This window comes from Corvus kubaryi, unplaced genomic scaffold (assembly GCF_017639235.1).
Source record: "Corvus kubaryi isolate FWS band 111438036 unplaced genomic scaffold, C.kubaryi_AGA036_p1.0 133, whole genome shotgun sequence".
In the NCBI taxonomy this organism is placed as follows: domain Eukaryota; kingdom Metazoa; phylum Chordata; class Aves; order Passeriformes; family Corvidae; genus Corvus; species Corvus kubaryi.
Genome location: NW_024580667.1, coordinates 10921890 through 10937312, shown reverse-complemented (window position 1 = coordinate 10937312; position 15423 = coordinate 10921890). Strand labels below are relative to the sequence as shown.

Genomic DNA, 15423 nt, shown 5'->3' with positions numbered 1-15423 from the left:
ATGTCAGATCTCCTGGGAATTTTAAACAACCTCTTTCCAGATCTCTCAGCCTCAATTCTTATAGGATTTTTGTTACTGAGACTTCACTTTTGGTATTTCAATTATCCATCTGACAAAATAGGAACAGTAATACTTTAATAACTTTGTGAATAGTAGAAGTTTTCAAAGCATATTGATAACTTCTAATGAAATATACAAATATGAGATAATGAGAGTGTATATGGGATGGACTGTTACCTATTCTGTTACCATTTATGTGCTCTACTAATGAGGGGAGATAACATTCACTTTGATCTACAAAAGAAAAACCAGTTAATCTCTGGATAGAGCTTTGATGCAACTATTATGATAACACAGTTCTTGCCACTTCTAAGGAAAATGAAAGCTGCCTTTTGGAAAAAAACCATTTGGAAAAAAATGACATACTAGGTGATGAACCTGTTATAAATAATCCCTAGAAGTTGGTTATCATGGGGCAAGTATATATTAAGTGGCTGCAATCATACAGATTCTCCTGTGTGATTTGGATTTATCAATTTGGCCATCACTCATTAATTTTTAAGGTGAAATTTCCACCATTCAGGTAAAATGTTTGTAGAGATATTTCTGTGAGTGCTTTGTGGTACATCATATGTGTTTACATGTCTGATAAAAATATGCTTGATTTAACAGGACTCTTGCCAACTACCTTGTGTGGAGGATGGTTTATTCAAGGTTATTCAACCTCAGTAGACGTTTTCAGTATCGGTGGCTGGAATTTTCTCGGGTAAGTTTTGCTTCCATAGCATTTACAAGGGTCGTAGTGTTGACACTATTGGTTTCCCTTATAGTTGCTTATACCTTTGCAAAACTAAATGTTTTCCATGCTGGATGAATTTTCTAAATAAACTTTTTTCTTATTGAAGACTCCCTCTAAAACAATAGACATACATATTTTTGTATGTGACACTAAGACATTTATATGACACTAAGAAAAAAAAAGTCTTTTAGGTGATGTTAAAGAGGTTTTGAAATCTCCCCTTTAAAAACCTTGGTCTTCTTTTGCAGCAACTTGAAAGTTGGAATGTTTTTGAATTAGGTTATGTGGGCTGTGACCTGCAGGCCAAATCCTTTTGGCCAAAATCTAAACTTTTTGTGAAAACCTACTGCTTGCTCTTGTGTGAATACAGCTCTAGTAAAACAGAAGTCTAGGATTTCACTTTTTTAAAGCTTGCTCCAAGCTCTCCCATGCTCTGATGCCAGCATTACATGAGCTCTAGCACATCGATACACCAGCCATTTCCAGAGAGAAGATGATCAGGTACCTTCCAGCTTGGCATTACAGAAGAACCAGAAAACTGCTTCAAGCTGTGAGAGCAGAACTAAATTATCTGCCGAGTAATATGGGCATTTATATAAAACACATACATTTGATTAGGTGAACCCTGAATAGAAAGCCACTTTGGTAATCCTGGAGGCAGTGTGAGGGCTCCTTAAATAAAGGGTTAAACTGAAATTGAATGGTGCTTTGTCTTGTGTCTAAGCCACTTTGGATGGTGAACTTTATTTGCCATTATGAAAACTGGCTGACAACAGGAGGCTGGCATGGTGCTGGGAGTGATGTGGTGCAGGAGGTGTGTGTGTTCTGTCCTCCCTGGTGAGGCATGCAGGTGACTTATTATAGAACCTATACTGTTTTTCCATGAGTAATCCTGGCATAGTTCTGAGTTGATCACATACCTAAAAATAAACTCCAGTAGCTTGATGGAAACGACACAGGAAAGGCAGCTTCTTATACTTCTGAGATCATATTCAAAATAGTCTTGTTAAAGATGCTGTTATCTTCATGTAAAATATGAGAAACTGGCTGTCAGAACCACAGTGACAAGTTTGTAGGTATCCCCTCCTGGGACATTCCTTGTAGTTAGGTAAAATGATGCTGGTTATCAGCCAGCCTGCAGCATGATACTGAGTTACATTGAGTTATATAATGGCCGGAAAAAATCCTGAAAGGAAACATTAAGCTTTGGATAGTGTGCATTTTAAGATGGTGATGGGCTACTGTCACTCCTCTGGGACACAGAAGCTTAGGGAGAAATCTAACTCAAAGTGATTCAGTGCTTATTAATAATCTCATCAAGGCTGTCACAGAATTACAGAATGGGTCTGGTTGGAAGGGACCGAAGTGTGGCTATCTGGTTCAACCTCCCTGCTCAAGCAGGGCCATCCCCAGAGCACATGGCAGCAGATTCCTTCATCCTTGTTTCCCTCCACTGGATCTGCTCCAGGAACTCAGTGTGCTTCCTGTCCTGAGGAGCCCAGAACTGGACACAGCACTCCAAACACACCTCACTGAGGCTGAGTAGCAGGGCAGGATCCCCTCCCTGACCTGCTGGCAGTGCTGTTCCTAATGCACCCCAGGATTCATTGGTGTTCCTGGCCCCCAGGGCACTGCTGGCTCATGGACAGCTCGTTGTCCACCAGGAGCCCCAGGTCCCTCTCCTCAGAGCTGCTTTCCAGCAGGTGGGCCCCCAGCCTGTGCTGGTGCCTGGGGTTGTTCTTGCCCAGGTGCAGACCCTGCATTTGCCCTGGCTGAGTTTCAGAGCGTTCCTCTGCCCATCTCTCCAGCCTGTCAAGGCCCTTCTGAAGGGCTGCACAGCTCTTGGGGGTATCGGCCACTCCTCCCAGCTTTGTGCCATCAGTGAACTCGCTGAGAAGGCCTCTGCCCCTTCCTCCAAGTAGTTGATGAATAAGTTAAACAATACTGGCCATGTAGATGGCTGTGAAAGCTTACAGCACAGTAAAAGCAGTGAATCAGCAACTCATTCCTATTATCTACCCCTGGGACCTGGAGATGGAGAGTTAGTTAAGTGAAGTAAACAGCAGTTGCTAATAGTTAATACGTAAAGTTAAGTGAAGTGAACAGCTCAGTGGAACAGATTTCACAGGTCAATAGAAAGGACATGAGGAATGGAGTCCAAGGCACTGGACTATTCTGTTGTTGAATAGATTTGTCCAGTCAGAGGATGGAGAACTAGAGGCACTTTAGTATCATAAAAAGGACTCACCAACCCCTTGCCAGATAGGCAAATAAAGCATTGAATTCCTGCTAAAGAGATATGACCGTGAGATAAATCAGTGACACTTTAAGGAAAGAATGTATTTTATACAGTCATTGTTTCATTAATTCAGTCAGCCTCAACCATCATAAGCACAGTATTTTTTTTACCAGGTTCTCATTTTCTTTTGGTAGCTTTTATACCTTATATGTAGAAATCTTGGCATCAGGGCCACAAAATCTTTGCACAGAGAAGGAAAAATACATGATGAAGCTGTAAAAAAACTTCAGGTTCAGAAATAGGACAAACCTGCTGACTCTAAAGAAAGTGCTTTGAGTACCACATCAGCAACTATCAGCAGCTCCTCTGCAGTGGCACTTTGAGACCTTGTAAATTTGCAGTGGCACCTGGGGAAGAGGTCGGTTAATTGTGTCGTGAAGTTCTGAATTGACTGGGAGGGCTTGAAACCTGCTATTTATAGTCACTGTTACTACCTGAAGTACTGTGTTTTAGAGTGGTACATTAATATTAGGAGGACCATTTGAGGGAGTTCTTGTTGGCTGTTGTAACATAAATATCAATAAACCAGCTGTGAGATATAATCTATTCCTCTCAGCTCTATTTTTATTGGTCTCACAGCCTGTGCTGCCTTTATATCCTCCTTACAGTCAAGCCTCCCTCAAAATAATGATAATTATTATGTTGTAATAATAGTATGTCACAGTCTAAAAGCCAGCTCTGTCTCCTGACTCTTTCTATGGCTGATGCATACTCAGAGCTTTTGGAAGGAATTTCAAGCTCTGATGACTAATGCCATAACTCCCCTTCTTCCCCCTGCATCAGGAAAAAGATCCATTGCAGATTTACTCTGACCCCAGAGAGAAATTTTCTTCTCTTTTTTTCTTATCTTTTTTTTGAGTGTTGTGTTTTGTATAAAGGTTGAAGAATTTGGAAAAGGAGTTGGTTGTCAAATTTGCCTCTGTTTAGAAAAAATATCACCTTATTAGGTATTGGTTTGACTAATAGGGTTTTCTTATAGAAGCAGTGTACTCTCTGCCATCGAAAATCTATTACTGCACATACAGTATTAATAAAAAACATTTGGAAATGCAATTCTCTGGTGTATTTAAGTGTGAGTCATTGATTATGCTTAATTACAGACAATATGATAGGGAAAATCAATCATTGAATGACCAAAATATCTCACCTTCAATAGCTGAGGGTTAAGCTGCTCTGGAATTTTCCAATGAAATCTTTTCCTATTGGAAAAAGACAAATCCAAACCCTTCAGTTTTGCTGGATATTTAATCTTGTGCTCAAAGGAAGAGAATAATGGGAAAAAGAAGGGGTTCAGAAACTGCAAAATTGGTGCTTAAGAGGCTTGTATAATCTGTGAGAGGCCAAAATCCCTATCCCACCTGATCTGGTCTGATGCTGACTATACTCTGCCTTTACACAGCTGACAGGTGTTAACTGTTGGACTGGGATTGTGTTTGTTCTCTGTGGAAAAGCTTAAGAAGTTCCTTAAGTGGCAAGAGAACACTTTGAACCTTGAAAATAACAAAAGTTTCTTAGGTCAGCACTGCTTATGGCTCACATGGACCCATCTTGTATCTTGTTGTGTGTAGGGTTTTTTTAGATGAACTACATCTTGATGAGCAATGTAATGTTAGCTGGGTAACTACCCACAGTAACAGCGGTCTTCCTGTGAGAAACAGAAACCAAGAGAGCAAATGATCTTGAGTTCTGTTTTGCCTTGTTCCTTGGTGTGTTGACCATTCTTGACTGTTTCTTTTGAAGCTCATTTATGGTAGCATCGTCAGAGCCTTTTTAATGACCATTTCTTTAGTAAAATACGTCAGTTGTTCTACCAACGTCTTTCTACTGCAACACAGAATGATTTTTTTAATTTTTGGGGGGATGGGGGGAGACAAACATATTCAGTGTTCTTGATGATTCAAACCTCTTTTCTCCTGAAAATGCTCTGTTTGGAAAAGGAACTGAAAGCAACTATTTGACACAAACTATGGTAAAAGTAGCTGGACAAGTAAATGACAAGAAGGTGTGGACATATCCCTAACTGTGTTAGATGTCATTAGTTTGTGGCAATGGAGGGCTCTGTCGGAGGTGTTTCATAAGGACTAACCCAATTTTCATGAGGACAATCTCCCTAGGCCTCTCACCCTGTCAGAGGAGAGGCAAATGTTTTCAGGAGCTATCTCACAGCAAGGTTTTTTTAGAGGAAATTATCTCTCTACTTAACACAGAACACCAAGAGTAGTCCAAAGTTAGCACTAACCCTCTAAGCCTAGTCTCTCTAAGTCACTGTTACCATTGTACTGTTCTTAAGTTTAAAATCTTACAGCTATTTTGTGGTGTTCAAAGTACTTGTCATAGCATTGGATGAAAATAGAAATAGCTGTAGAGTATCATTATTGTTTCCTTTTGGTGGCTATTTGACAAATATGCTTTGGCCTATACTGCATGTGGGTTCTTCTTCAAGAGTATGATGTTATGGCCTAATACCGGTCCCTGTCAACAGGTGATCCATGGGACTACAACTTTGCTGCCTCAGTGGGATAAATGTGTGGACCTTGTAGAAAATGCCCTCCCCTACGTTGTGGGTAAGATGTTTGTGAAAGCCCATTTTCAAGAAGACAAGAAAGAGATGGTGAGTCCTCTTTAGTCTCTGTCTGGAAATTTCCTCCTCACAAATTGCCTCTGATGTTAGAAAATGTTTAGAAAGAGATAAAATTCTTAAAAATGTTTTAATTGAATAAACAAAAAACCCAAACCAAAACAAAAAAGAAAAACACACAAGAAGAAAATTGAATGAATTTAAAGAATTGTTACCTTTCTGCCCATTTGGGCATTGCCCCTTCTTTCTATCTGCAGTCCTTCAGACAAATAAGCAGCCAGTTCAAAACCAAGTTGAATGCTGTTAATTAATATACGTAAATAGTGACAGGCAGGCTGTGCAGGAACAGAGTGAGGGGTATTGATGAGAAATGGTTCAGTATAGCTAGTATAATTCATGATAGTAAAGTTTTTACTGACTAGTCAAAAAATTGGTTGAGATTTCTCTGCTTTAGGACTACTCTTTGAAAGCTGTGACTCCTACACCTGTAATCTAAGCAAGAAACATGTAACTGATGTCTGACCCAAGTTAAGGGACGCTTAGAGCTGTGTAGCAAGAGTTTATATCTGTGATTCAAATCTTTTCTGCTGATCAGTGAAATATTTTTCCATACCATTCAGTCCAGAGAGATGTTAATCCTCATTCTAAAATTTCAACAATAGCTATGTTATCACTTCTCTCAAAAACATATTCAAATAATTAATTACCCTTCACAATAATTTATGACTTAGTTTCAGTTCATGTTTTTCTTATAAGGTTTTCCAATATCTGCTTTTACAGCCATTGATTTTTCCAACAATAATCAGTTTTAAATTAACTCATTTAGTCATTGAACTTAGCACTCCATGCGGGAAGGGCACAACTGTTTAGGAAATGTGAAATAGCACCCTGTGCTGGGAGCAACAGCTCTGTGAAAGCCCTGCAATGCCCTGGCTCAGTATCTGTTTTATTTTATCTACTTTGACTGCTTTCTCAGGGAAAGATTCCATTTTAGAAAGCACACACTTATTTGGCTTGTCCAAATCTTTGTAGTCTGTTTCTCTCTTAGGTTCTGCATTTCTTTTCATATCTGCCTTCACCTAGAGTTTCCTCTCTGAGATCCAGCTTTTCAATCTCCTTCTTCTTGATCCAGTTTGTAATGTGCTATTTGGCCATTTTGTGGCAAAAATATGCCAGGCATATGCAGTGTATTATCCTGCACAGGATAAGTGGGAAGAGTAGGAGTATAAGAAATGTACACTTTATGGAGGGGATGGACATATTTTCATATTTGTTTATTTGAGGAAAAATTATGAGAAGCAGATAGAGCAGAGAATGGTTTCTATTGAAATGTGACCTAATTAGAATGTTTCTTAGTGTGCACGTTCCTTTTAGACCAAAGCTTTGGAAAATTATCAAGTCTGAATTCACAGTAGCATCCATAGTGAGAAATGCATATAAAATTCATAGTGTAGGTCACAACATTCAGTCTTAAAAAATGAACAGTCCATGGAGATAAAATTACATACAGGTGGAATTCGTTGCATTTCATTTAGAAGTGTGCTTTTCAAGTTAATAGTTTGTGGTGTTATCATTTTCATTCCACTGGTTTTCAGTTCTATTTCTCTTTTTTAAGCAGTAAGAAAGCATGTGAGTAAAGCACTCTTATTCGTACAGGTTTTTTTTTTTTTTTTTTTTCTTTTTTTTTTTAGCTTATGGCATATATCTGTCTATGATAAGCAAATCCTGAGTTACGGATAATATGGATTCTTTCACCCCCCCCATGTTTTGTGATTGATGTTTCATACCTTAGATACTTCTCTTCTTTTATCAAGAAAGACATTATTTGCGTCTAAATATAGCACTGCTTCTCACTCAGAGTGCCTGCAGTGTTTCTTACAGATACGCCTGAGCAGTTTCAGTAATAACTTTGATAGCAGGAATGGGTTTCTCCCCCTGCCCCCTGCAGCCACAGCTGCTGCATAAAGCCTAAGTATACACCAGGGCCCAGCTGCAGAGCTTGCGTTTGAACTTGTAACCTCCAAATACAGGGAGTTCACCTCATTAGTGCACAAAGTTAATTGAGTCAGTGCTCTGTCATCAATATCTTTAAGTTACCCTGTTTCCTGGGATGCAGTGAATACTGTGAATGTTCACTCTTTAGTCCTATTTAATGCTAGACCTGCTCTAGTTGACCCTGGAGCCTCTAAAAATAAGAAAATGTTTTTTGAAAAGGGTAGGAAAAAATTAATACTCCAGGGAACTTTGCTACGTTTTTTCTGACTGCACACAAATAAAGGACAATTCCAGATTAAAATACAGATCTGATACATTAATGACAATTTACCTAAAAGTAATGTTACTTTTGAGAGTTTAGTCCCCACTTTTAATGACATTTCAGATCTACTAAATTTATAGAATAAGATTATATAAAACTCTGCTTCTTGACATTTTCATTATTTTTAAATGTAACATAATTGATAGCACAAAGTTCCAATAAGTCTTCATCTAATGGGTATCTGTCACGTCTTGTGCTGTCTTAACCCTTGTATGTGCTAAAAGACTCAGGCAATGGCTGGATCCCCCTCATTGCCTCACCCTCACAGTATTCCCCATGGCTATCTGTCACGGGGCTCATCTGCTGGTGCAAATAGTGGCAGCTGGTAGCGTACACCTTTCTGGGCTGCCAGACAGGTCCATAGGAATGAGGGCTCTTGACTCATATAATCCATATCTTAGCCATTAGATTTCTTATTTTCTGTAATTTCAGGATTTTCTTAGTGTGCATACTCACTGAACAGTCTATTATTATTATTTTTTACTTGCTTGAGATGTGGTCTTGGCTTTGCAGAGGTGTCTGAAGAAGCAGCCAAGCTGAAGTAGTTGTGGGTTTTCCCAGTTTTGCACAGATCCCAGCTGTCACTGGTGGTCCAGGACCACAGAAGCAGTTAAGGCTGCTCAGTGGTGTGAGCCAGGGCCTCCATCCCTGCAGTAAAGGGTAGCAATGCTTCACAAATGCAGCTAAATACAGGCTAAATATTTGGATACTGTTTTGTATTTGGATCATGGTGCTGTCAGCCCAAATTCAGTTCTTTGGCAGTATTAATAAGGCATGTCTCAGTCTCACATAAACCAAACCAGGCCACGGACCTTCTCTCTGCAGAAAAGGCTTTATTTGTGCAAATGCCTTTTGGCTGGCTCCTTCTGCATGGGCCAGCAATCTAGAACCGGAGGGTCAGAAATCTCCCCAAAGGACTGCAAATCTCTCAGTGATTTATGATTTCAAGATGGGTATTCTCACAAATATGACATGAAATGATCAGCAGTGAACAGGGTCTGTGCTACACCAGAAGGGAAAGAAGATGGAAAGAAACTTACCCTCAGAAGAAGTGTCTCAGTACCAGAGAAAGCAGAAATTAGCCTTCAAGAAAGGACAGCTGATACCACCTGATTTGAAATCATTTGTGGTCTAACCAAGTCTATCAGTCCTATGTACACCAAACCTTTTCTTTCTGCTATGATATATCTTACTGGGGAGGGATTTACTAAATGTTTTGCAGATGGAGGAGTTGATTGAAGGAATTCGCTGGGCTTTTATTGACATGCTAGAAAAGGAAAATGACTGGATGGACTCTGAAACAAAAAGAAAAGCTCATGAGAAGGTAACAAATATAAATGTTGAATGAGTAAAATCCTGTTAAAATAAAATTTGACTTGAGTGATAACAGTATGTCATGGACTTCACTCGCAGTTCCAGCTACCTACTCATCATTTTGTTAGAGAAGGGACGCATGCCACATTTGTTTTTCTGGAACCCGAGCCATCTGAGCTCCTGCTTCTTTGCAGAAGTTATTTTTGTTACCTTGTTCTTCTTCACTTCTTTCCACCTTTCCCTATCTAGCTCTGGCTGATGTAGACTATGAGCTTATTTCATATTTGACTTTTCTTGACGAAGTTTTCACCTTGACTAGGATCTCAGGGACACACGAATCTACAGACAGAAAACAGTGTCTAAAACACCTGTGACAGCTCCGGGTGTTTGCTGTGAAGATGGAGGATCCAACTAGAAGGGAATATGAGAATAATTCAGGTTTCATAGTTTTTCCAGTGTTGTGGTGGGAGGCCTAACTTGAGAGCTGTCTTTTGAGAGTGTAATGGTGATCCCAGCTGAACATCCATTTCCTGACAGAATAATGCCAGTTATGAAGTGTGATAATCAAAGATGGCATTACTGGTCCTGATTGTTCTCAGATAGTCACAATAAAAGGCAAGAGGTAAAGGTGAAGGCAGGAGGATGTACTCAAAGCCTTTCCACTCTATTCCCATTTTTACAGCATGTGGTGAGTGGAAAGGAAGGCTGTCCAGATGCAGAGCTCTGTCCCCAGAGCAGCAATTGGAGGGGGCATATAAAAAGACAAGTGGAGAGTGTTGTGTAGGTCTGTGTCCTTATTTGTTGAGGCAATTGGATATCAGTGAATCAGTAAGCACCCTCTTTGAATAAACTGACAGGCAAGTGCAGCTGAACTGTTCCTGCTCTCTGTGCTTGAATAAAAATAGCAGTGTTTTGATTTAAAAGCAAATATGGCCTTCAAAGTTTTTTAGTAATTCTAATGAAAAAGCTGTTGAGCTATTTTATCATTGGAAAGATTTAAATTCCATATGCAGTCCATTTACATTTTATACAGCAGTGCTCTTCATATATGCGGAAATGAAATAGAGCTGCATAAATGCACCAATAAACTCTATAGCAAGAGAACAGTAGTAAAATGACATTTATTTCCTGCTAACCTGGTGGTAAATGGGCTGCAGTTATTACTTCTTATTGGCTGTTACACTTTTTTTTACTAGAAATACCATTAGAAATATAATTATCTGTAATTTAGATATTTGTTAAAATTGATGCAAAATAAGAGCAGGAAGATTTTCTAATGATTTCCTTAATAAAGATACTTCTATATAACAACCTGCTTAGTGATTTTGTTCAGAATTTGCTACCTGCCTTTCAGCAGGGAAACGATACAAACATTGCCAAAATTCCCTAAAAAAGCTCTCCCTTTCCTGTTTTAAGGAGGGTTTTCATCAGAAGGCAGGCTAGATCTTTGGCAGGTAGAGATGGCTCTTTCCCTCTGTTGACACATTTTGGAAGCATATGCCACTTTGCTCCCAATTTAGACGTGTAATTGAAGGTTCTGAAATTAGTGGGGTGAGTCTGGGCTGAACAATGCATGACAAACTAAATTCCATAAGTACAACAAAAATAATGCTACAAGCCATAGTACTATCAAATGAATAGCCAGTGGTTTAAAATCATTCTCACTGAACTGAAAAACCATTTCATAGTTTGCTGACATAACAACCAGGTCAAACTTGTAGGAGACAAGTGTTATGTAATGCCTTAGATACTGCAGCAACAATTACGTGATAGGACTTATGACTACAAGTTTAAGTTCAGATGCACAGAAATAGCTACTTGGCTGGAAGGAAAGAGTCTAGAAAGACATTTGGTAGATTTCCAGACATGGAGTGTGTGCATATTTATTAAATATTATTTATTGTTAATGATATTCAATTTGTCCTGGAACTCTTGGATGAGCATGTTTTTAGTTCAAGAAACAGATTCATTACATGTAGGGTCAGAAAATTCACTGGGGAAATCAAAGGTTTATAATACAACAGAACCTTCAAAATCTGTTACTCTGTTCAATTAAATATCATGAGCCTAGCACTTTCTGCTGTTACTTTTTCAATACTTAGGCTTTAATAAAGCAGCACAGCATGAATTCTATGAGGGAGATTGAAAACCCCGCAGTATTAGTTTGTTATAGAAATCGGTAGAAGTTGCATTTCTTTGTCAATAAATGTCATCCACATGCTGGACTCTTCACCCAGGATGGAAAAACACCAGGAACCAAGTATAAATTGGAAGAGAGGGTGCAGGGCAGCTGTGTTCAGCCTTGGTGTGGCCTCACCTGGAGTGCTGTGTGTTGTTCTGGGCCCCTATACTTAAAAAGAATCTGGAGGTCCCTTAAGGCATCCAAGGGAGGGCGACAAGACGGGTGAAAGGGCTGGAAGGAGTGTCCTGTGAGGAACAGCTGGGGACTTTGAGGCTGTCTGGTTTGGAGAAAACGAGGCTGAGGGGCCACCTCTACAGCTTCCTAAAGTGGGGAAGTGGAGAGGGATGTGCTGATCTCATCTCCCTGGATCCAGTGACAGCATGTGTGGGAGCAGTTAAAAGGTACTTCATCAGGGAGTTTGGGCTGGAGATTAGGAAGCATTTCCTTACTGAGTGGGTGGTCAAACACTGGAACAGGCTTCCTGGAGAGGTGGTCGATGGCCCAAGCTTGTGTTTAAGAGGCATTTGGACAATGCCCTTAACAATGTGCTTTAACTTTTGGTCACTCTGAGGTCATCTGGCCATTGGATAAAATATTCCTTGTAGGTTCCTTCCAACCAAAATGTTCTAATTCTAGTCTATCAATTAAGTAAAGAAAGGAAGCTATTAGTTAGGTAAAGGATGTTTTGGTCTTTTATGTTTTCATCAGTAACTGTTACGTTGTCCCTTATAGTAGTGCAGATTGGAGCTTCTGCCCTAAGTTCCATGGCAGAACTGTATCCTACATGGAAATGACTGTGATTCAGATATCTTGCTCTTCCTCTGTTTTTTTAATTGCATCGCATTCTTGAAATGTTCACATTCTCTGAAAAGAAATTAATTGCAGAAACCTGATGGTGGTTTTGTTTTCTGGGCCTGTTCCATGTGATCTATTTAATTTGCCTTAAGTTTTTCTTTAATTTCAGGCATATTTGGCTTATTAACAAATTTTTTACTCATTTCCTGAAGGAAGAATAGGGTCACTGTGGGATCTGGGTGTCTGGACAATGAGCATAGAGAGCCTTGTGGTGATTGTATCTTTAGATGACAACATTGTAATGTAAAGGACACGGCAGGTTTGAAAGAGAATTAATTGCAAATCCTCTCTCTGATTCAGGTACTCACTGTTTGGTGTGTTTTCTGTTTCCTGTTTTCTGACTGATGCTCACCTTTCTTTTGTGCTTGGCTGAGGCCAAATTTGTATACCTTGCTGTCAGCCTGATGCTTTGCAATCAAAGCATCGACCTCCAAAGGACTTACAAAAGACCCTCTGGTAGAAACTATTCTTGAATTTTGCTTTAGGCAGCTTGTCAGCTTTATCTAATCACTGTGTCTGTGACTCTTTGTGTCTGTCAGAAGGGACACTACTAATTTGATGTTAAAAGGATCAAATCTACTACTCCATGTGACACAGGGAACAATTGTCTTGCAGCCTTGAAATGAGAATAATCTCTTTAGCCCTTGTATACTTTGGAGTTAAGCTTTGACACTCTTTTTGTAACAAAAGAATATAATGAGATAACATCTAATAATTTACCTCTCTCCTTCCTCCATTTCTTTCTTTCTGCGATCGAAAGATTAGTTTAAACCAGACCATCTGAAAGCCAATCTTACCAAAAAAGTTTCTAACAGGGTTAGGCGACTCTGCCTTCACGTGCAGTTCTCACCTGGCTCTCTGGATGGAGCTCACGCAGCTTCCAAAGGAGCTCTGAGTCCGAGAGAAGCGCTCGGCTCTGTGCTGTGAGGTTTTTTTCTCTTATCCTTGCCCCTCTGCTCTATTCAAGCCCTTCTTTATTGTACCGTATTTGACTATCATCTCAAATTTGCTTCAAGTATGTCTGCTAGCCCCCGAATTTTCAATGGAGTGCTCTGATAAACAAACAAACAAACACCTCAAAAAGGTTTCGGTTCTTGCCCTTTTAGTCTCTCTTTTGTAAGGGTCATTATATTTTGCCCTCATTTGCAGAACAGAGAAATTATTCAACTGAGTGCAGCTCCAAGGGTGTGTCTGGCAACACTCTTCAAGTGCGTGTTCTGTGAGTTGCCCATGGCCCATGGCCACAGTCACAACCTCTGAGCAGAACTGCAGGGTGGGGGGAGAGAAGCGAGAGCCTTTTGTTTCCCTTACAGGGAAGGTGCAGATTGCAGCCAGCAATGGCAGCCAGACGGTATTGACGGCTGTGTTTTGGCATGGTGGGCCGCAGGGGAAAGGGAGAACCCACAACTGAAACTCCATTGACGTAACTTGTGTGATGAGGGCTCACTTCTTTGAAATGGTAATTTCTTGCTTCTGGAAGATCATCACTGACATGTTAAACTATTCCCACTCCTGGACAGGAACCATTATTTTATTAATCACTCTTTTTCCTTCCTAAAATGCCCTTTGTGCTTGGTTTTAGCTGGAGGCTTGAAAAAATATGTTTTTCTTAAAGTTTGCAATTCTCTTATAAAATATCCCGTTAGGCTATGGCACAAGAATAACTTCCTATTTGGAAGTTGGGGGTTTTTTGGTTTTGGTTTTTTTTTTTTTTTTTTTTTTTTGGTTTTTTTTTTTTTGCTTTGCAGTACTATTTTTAAAGCATGGATGATAAGCCAAAAAAGAGCTTGTTTTTCCTCTAGTAAGATTTTTCTGTAACATTATTAACCTCCTTAAGTAATGGAGCACAAATCCCAAGGTCACTGTGCAATCATTTGGCTCCTGAACTTGCCTGCTGCTTTGCTTTATTTCTAAGGAAGTTGTATACGCAACATTTGTTTTCTTCACATCTCTCCAAGTCTGAAGACTGAGTCAAGAGGAGCACAGGAAAATATCAGGACTGTGCCTAGCTATAGGTGGCTCTCTTGGGCAGCATTAGGTACCTTTCTTTAGCCTACAGGGCTTGTTCTGCTGCTTCAGAGAGCTCCAGCAAACCTCCCTAGACAACACAGTGTAATTTGGGCCAATAGCCCTTAGGAAATCAAGAGCCATCTGTACAAACCCTGATTTAACAAAGTATAGGTACTTTAAAGGAGGTAGGTGTTCATGGGTTATCCTACTGTAGCCATTCACTTCCCAGCTGGAACTTGCTGGCCCTATCCAGCCCTGCAGTCAGTTATCTGAGCCCCTGCCCCCTTTCCCAGTTCTCCATGGTCTCCCTCTCTTCACATTTCACTACAACCATGACAGCTGTACTGCTCAGAGCAGAGTCCAGTGTCTGCTTCGGACAGTGGCCAAACAGTAGCAGATGTTTAGAGATGAACCTAAGGACAGGGCGAGCATAAAGGGACACATTCCCACTATCCTTTCCTGGCCTCTACAAACTGCAGCTCGCTTGCTTCCTGAGCCAGAAGTGGTGTCTTCGTAGTTATGCATATTTTCCTGCTCTGAGTTTGTCTAATGACTTTTTGAACCCATGACAATTTTCATCATCCACAACTTCCCAAGCAATGAGTCCCACTGCCTCAGAGTGTCTTTTTGCTTGTCTGAAAAATGTCATCTTCTCCTATGTTAGGGTAGTGCAGAAATCAGAGAATCATCATTGCCTGTTCTCTTTTTGTGCTCACTCTTGCTTCTGCAAAGTATTGGCACCACAATACATGCTGGGAGAATGGAGCCTCCTGCTTTTCTTCATATAGCCTGTCCAAAACATGCGTTAGATACAGTTCTGAAAAATAACATTTCATTGAGATCTGAGGCAAGCCCAGACAAAAAGGCCGAGCACCACAGCTTCAGGAGCTGAAATTAATCTTGCTTAATGCCAAGCTAGTTTTGCACAAAGATGACAAATCATCCAGTCTTGAAAGTGGTTACTGGGTGCTCTGCAAAAATTAAAAATGCCTTTTGAGTCTTGTGGGGTCTGCAGACCCATCCTATGAAAACTAATGCAAAAATATGATAGAGGAACCAGCCCTGAGAC

The 15423-nt window shown here is 40.1% G+C and overlaps 1 protein-coding gene across 1 annotated transcript in view; it reads left to right on the top strand.

Moving 5' to 3' along the window:
* PHEX (phosphate regulating endopeptidase homolog X-linked) overlaps window positions 1-15423 on the top strand; it is a 98263-nt gene that overhangs the window by 37880 nt on the left and 44960 nt on the right. The window contains exons 10-12 of the mRNA XM_042036302.1: window positions 673-766; window positions 5581-5709; window positions 9216-9317. Of these exons, the coding sequence (XP_041892236.1) occupies window positions 673-766; window positions 5581-5709; window positions 9216-9317 (325 nt within the window). The remainder of the gene's footprint in view (window positions 1-672; window positions 767-5580; window positions 5710-9215; window positions 9318-15423) is intronic.